The 4,268-nt window shown below is 28.7% G+C and overlaps 1 protein-coding gene across 3 annotated transcripts in view; it reads left to right on the forward strand.

The window, feature by feature from the left end:
- The window catches only part of LOC107447279 (delta-like protein B), a 14,759-nt gene that overhangs the window by 6,683 nt on the left and 3,808 nt on the right, over positions 1-4,268 (forward strand). The window contains exons 3-4 of one of the 3 annotated variants that reach the window (XM_043053951.2): positions 890-948; positions 2,514-2,586. In XM_043053951.2, coding sequence (XP_042909885.1) covers positions 890-948; positions 2,514-2,586 — 132 coding nt within the window. Of the gene's footprint in view, positions 1-889; positions 949-2,492; positions 2,587-4,268 lie in introns of all 3 variants that reach the window. The other 2 variants (XM_016062153.3, XM_071185478.1) reach the window with 2 other exon arrangements.

Consider the following 4,268-nt stretch of genomic DNA (forward strand, 5'->3'; position numbering starts at 1 on the left):
CTTGTCGACGAAATGACCCTGTCGACGAAATGGCCTGTCGACGAAACAACCCTGTCGAGGAAACGGCCTGTCGACGAAATGACCTAGTCGATGAAACGGCCTGTCGATGAAGTGGTGTCGATGAAATGGTGTGTCGATGAAGTGATTGTCGATGAAATGAATGCGACCCGTTTTTATTATTATTATTGTCAGAATAACGTAATTCTATGTTATATTTTGGGATAAAGTCATTCAAATCGGTGTCTGATCTTATTAACCTTCTTACAAGTTTTACTTTTTGGTGCAAATTACATTAATATACAATTATGAATTACGGTTAAAGAGATTTGTTAAATGATTTAGAACTTAATTTATAGCTTCATGCTCGAAGTGATGAATGCAAAAATTGTACTTAATATACATCCGTTCATTTGGTAAGCAAAAATATTAAATTACAATTGTGAACTCACCCTATTTGTTATAACAATATACTTTTAATTTTAAATGTTATTTCAAAAAAATGATTACTTAGAAAAATGATTTATGTTCTCTTAATAGATCTTAATAGTATCATAAAGGAAGGAAATATTTGGACATGGAAAGTGGCTGGTTCTTTTTAGTACATATATTTTTATTTGAGTAGTTTCAACAGTTTCATGCCAAGAAACTTAACCCCCTAACAAGGACTTAGCCCCCTAGTAGAGATATATTTTAATGAGTAATATAAATTTTTTAAAAAAATATAAGGCAGTAGTGCATATTTTTTAAAAATATCAATACTGTATTTTGAAAGAAATAGGTACACCATAAAAAAAAGAAAGAAATACATATTATGCTAAACAACCAAAACCGTTTTCTATGAAATGAAACATGACATGCTCGAAAAGTAATTTTTTTAGTTTTATTTCAGCTGCTATGAAGGATATTGGGGTTCACGTTGTCAGTACAAGAAAAATACTGAAAGTGAAAGTAAGTTTTATTTTCCTAGTATCTTTATAATCTTAAAAATAGATTTTGATTTTTTTAGGCTAAAATCTTGATTGTAGCAAATTTTTACTGTTACGATTCAATATAGTGAAATCTATATGCAACCATCATTTTAATGATAATTAAATTAATTTAGCCATTTTTGTAAATATAATTATATGAAGTCTCCTGGAATAGCGGAAGTTAAGTTAATTAATGAGTGCAGTTTAGCTATAAAATTTATAGCAGTGCTAAATAAATTTTTAAAAAAATAAAGGGCATTATTTGTTGTACCGTTTAGATTATTGCAATGTAAAGTAAAATTAGGAAATTTTGCTACTTGCCTTCGGCCTATATTAGCATTTTTAACAGTTACTGCCACTTAAAACAAATGGCTACATTTAAAAAAAAATTTAATATTTATAAACCATTAAAAACTACTGATATTAACAAGGTTGCTAACTAAGTACTATTACACTCTTTGCAAGATAAATTATCGAGTGGTAGACAATTGAAAAATTATAGAATTTATTAGGAATTTTCTACTAGTATTAACAACGTTTTAAAACTCTTACCGCTAGAAAGCAGGAACAAAGTGAACTTTTGAGTCATTTACATGCAGTGGTGAGCAAAGCTAAATGAAGTTCACAATGCAAAGAATCTTACATTCAAATACAAATTTAGCTACCATTAGAAGAAATTTTCCCAAATAGTCGGCAACCCCAAAGTAATAGTATAGAACTTTTTTTAAAGCATTTTTCAAAATACAGCTCATTAGCAAAATCTAGAAAAAATATTAGGAAACAAGCCGCAAAAAAAAAGTAATTTTTCAAATGATTGTAAAACAATCCTAATAATTCCATTTATTAAAAAAATAACAATAAAATAGTCATAAAATGCATTTTTGAAAACAAAAAAAAGTGACGGTCAATTGGCGAATGGTAGATAATTTTTAATCGCCATTTATTTTATTTCGCCACCCTGTGGCAGGTGACAACCTTTAATTTCGCCCTATATCGTTCACCCAAAATTGTTTATGACAAAGTTATAGTAAAGCCTAAAAAAACATCACTTAGACAATCATGCTCTTTGTTCTATATGCGCAACAACTGATTTAACTACCAGTTAAAATTAATTTTAAGTCTTATAAATGATAAAACTACAAGAAATTATACAACATTAAAATCAATTTTTGTTTCGAAATTCCAATCAGGCGGCTTAATCAGCGCATAAAAATTTATTATCTTTAATGCATGTCCTTTAATCTGGTCAACATAGTTAACCCTTCAGCTGTTCATCCAGCGATTTCCACGGGCAAACTCAAATATAGAAAAATTCGTTTTCGCTTGGAGATACAAGTAAGCATCGTCTTTCAGGTAAAGACCTCCAAAAGAGATTTAAGTGCTTTAGATAGTCGAAAAGCTGTCAAAATTTCGATTTCTAGATTCCGAGATCACAGGCCCGAAAGCGAGTTAATGAAAACCTCTGGTAAATATAAAAGTAACTGTTTGTCAAACCTGTATTTACCTAATCCTTACTTCTTTCAGAGCAGAAACTTATTATTACAGTAGTAGTGGTGGTCTCAGTTCTCATCGTCATATGTGGTCTCCTTATCCTTTTCGTGTTTTACCGCAATAGAGTGTAAGTATTCAATTCATATACAGTGTGCCAAAAATGAAACGGACGTCCCTAAATAACTTTTGATTCAGTGATCGAATCTTCACGTTCTTGAATTCCATCTTAATGACTACAAGAGGTGACCTCAAATATGCTAATTAATTAGTGCAGATGCTATTTTAAGTTATAAAATCAAGCGCAAAAAACGGACTTTTTCTGAGCAAACGTGCCTTTTTTCAACAGATTCAAATTTCTGACCCCCAAGATATGGGGGGCATCAGCAATCTGGGAAACAGGGTCCCACAGCCAGGTCAGGAGAGAGAATCAAAGTTTGGACCCTCTATTGTTAATTTCATTTTTTGCGTTGTTCGCCTTTGAACGAGAACTTTTTAATCGAATCGAGAAGCTTAGGCACTCAATTATAAAATTCGTTTATCCAAAAATACTTCCATGAAAGCAATAAATTTTTGAAAATATTTAGTATTTTTTTATTATTTTATTTAGTAACAGTCGAAAAACTTTTGATTACTAAGATATGTAAATTTTTATATAATTTCAACGTATCTGATTTTACATAGTAAAATACAACATTTATGTGAAATTGGTATAATAGTTCCAGAAAAATCAAATTTTAAATATATGGCTTTTTTTAAATATTCGATTTCTCAGGAACTATTCAACCGATTTCCCTCAAATTTTATATTTTGCCACGTAAAACTAGATACTTTAAAATGATGTAAAAAATTGCAGACCAATTCAAGACTTTTTCGACTATTACTAAATAAAATAATAAATATTTACTAAAATTTATTTTTTTCATGAATTTATTTTTGGACAAATTAATTTTATAATTGTGATCAAAAAATTTTCAATTCGCTTAAGAAGTTCTCCAGCGAAATACGCAAAATGTAAAATTAACATTAAGGGGTCCAAACTTTGGATCACTCTCCTGACCCCCTATATTCTAGAGATCAGAAATCTGAATCCTTCATGAAAAAAAACGCATGTTTATTCAAAGAGAGTACGTTTTTATGTCTGATTTCGTAATTTTAAATATCGTTTGCACTTATTAATTAGCATATTTTAAGTCATCCCCTCAAACCATTACGATTAAATTATTCCGATTATCAGATCAAAAGTAATTACGGGTGGTGCTTCCATAATTTTGTCCTACCCCTGTATATACAGATTTTTTTTAAATTTAATGTAAAGAAAAACGAATAAATTTATCATTTAAATAAATTATTTTAATAATCATAATACCTCTTTTTAATCTAGTACGAAACTTAAATTTTTCTAGCGTAAAGGAAATTACAGACATATAAATTAGTACGTAACTTAAAAACATTACAAAAACAATGTTTCATAACATTTCTATCATTACACTTGTACGCATATCATTATTAAGTTCATAACACTTGTATGGTGCATGTGAAATAGAAAAAAATATTGGTAAAAAAAATTTCACTTTTAAAATGAAATAAGAAAATAGTGCATAACACAGAATAATCAAATTTACTCAAATATATTTACAAATAATCTCGCACGAATAGTTATAATATTTAATATTTCATATACACTTCCTTAAACATAATATGTGATATTTAAAAATGGGAATATCACTAAACAGTATAAACCAGTATCATTTATCATAATACTTTAAAAATATTTGATTAGTAAAATATATTTTAAAAAAATTTATATAT

This window comes from Parasteatoda tepidariorum, chromosome 9 (genome assembly GCF_043381705.1).
Source record: "Parasteatoda tepidariorum isolate YZ-2023 chromosome 9, CAS_Ptep_4.0, whole genome shotgun sequence".
In the NCBI taxonomy this organism is placed as follows: Eukaryota; Metazoa; Arthropoda; class Arachnida; order Araneae; family Theridiidae; genus Parasteatoda; species Parasteatoda tepidariorum.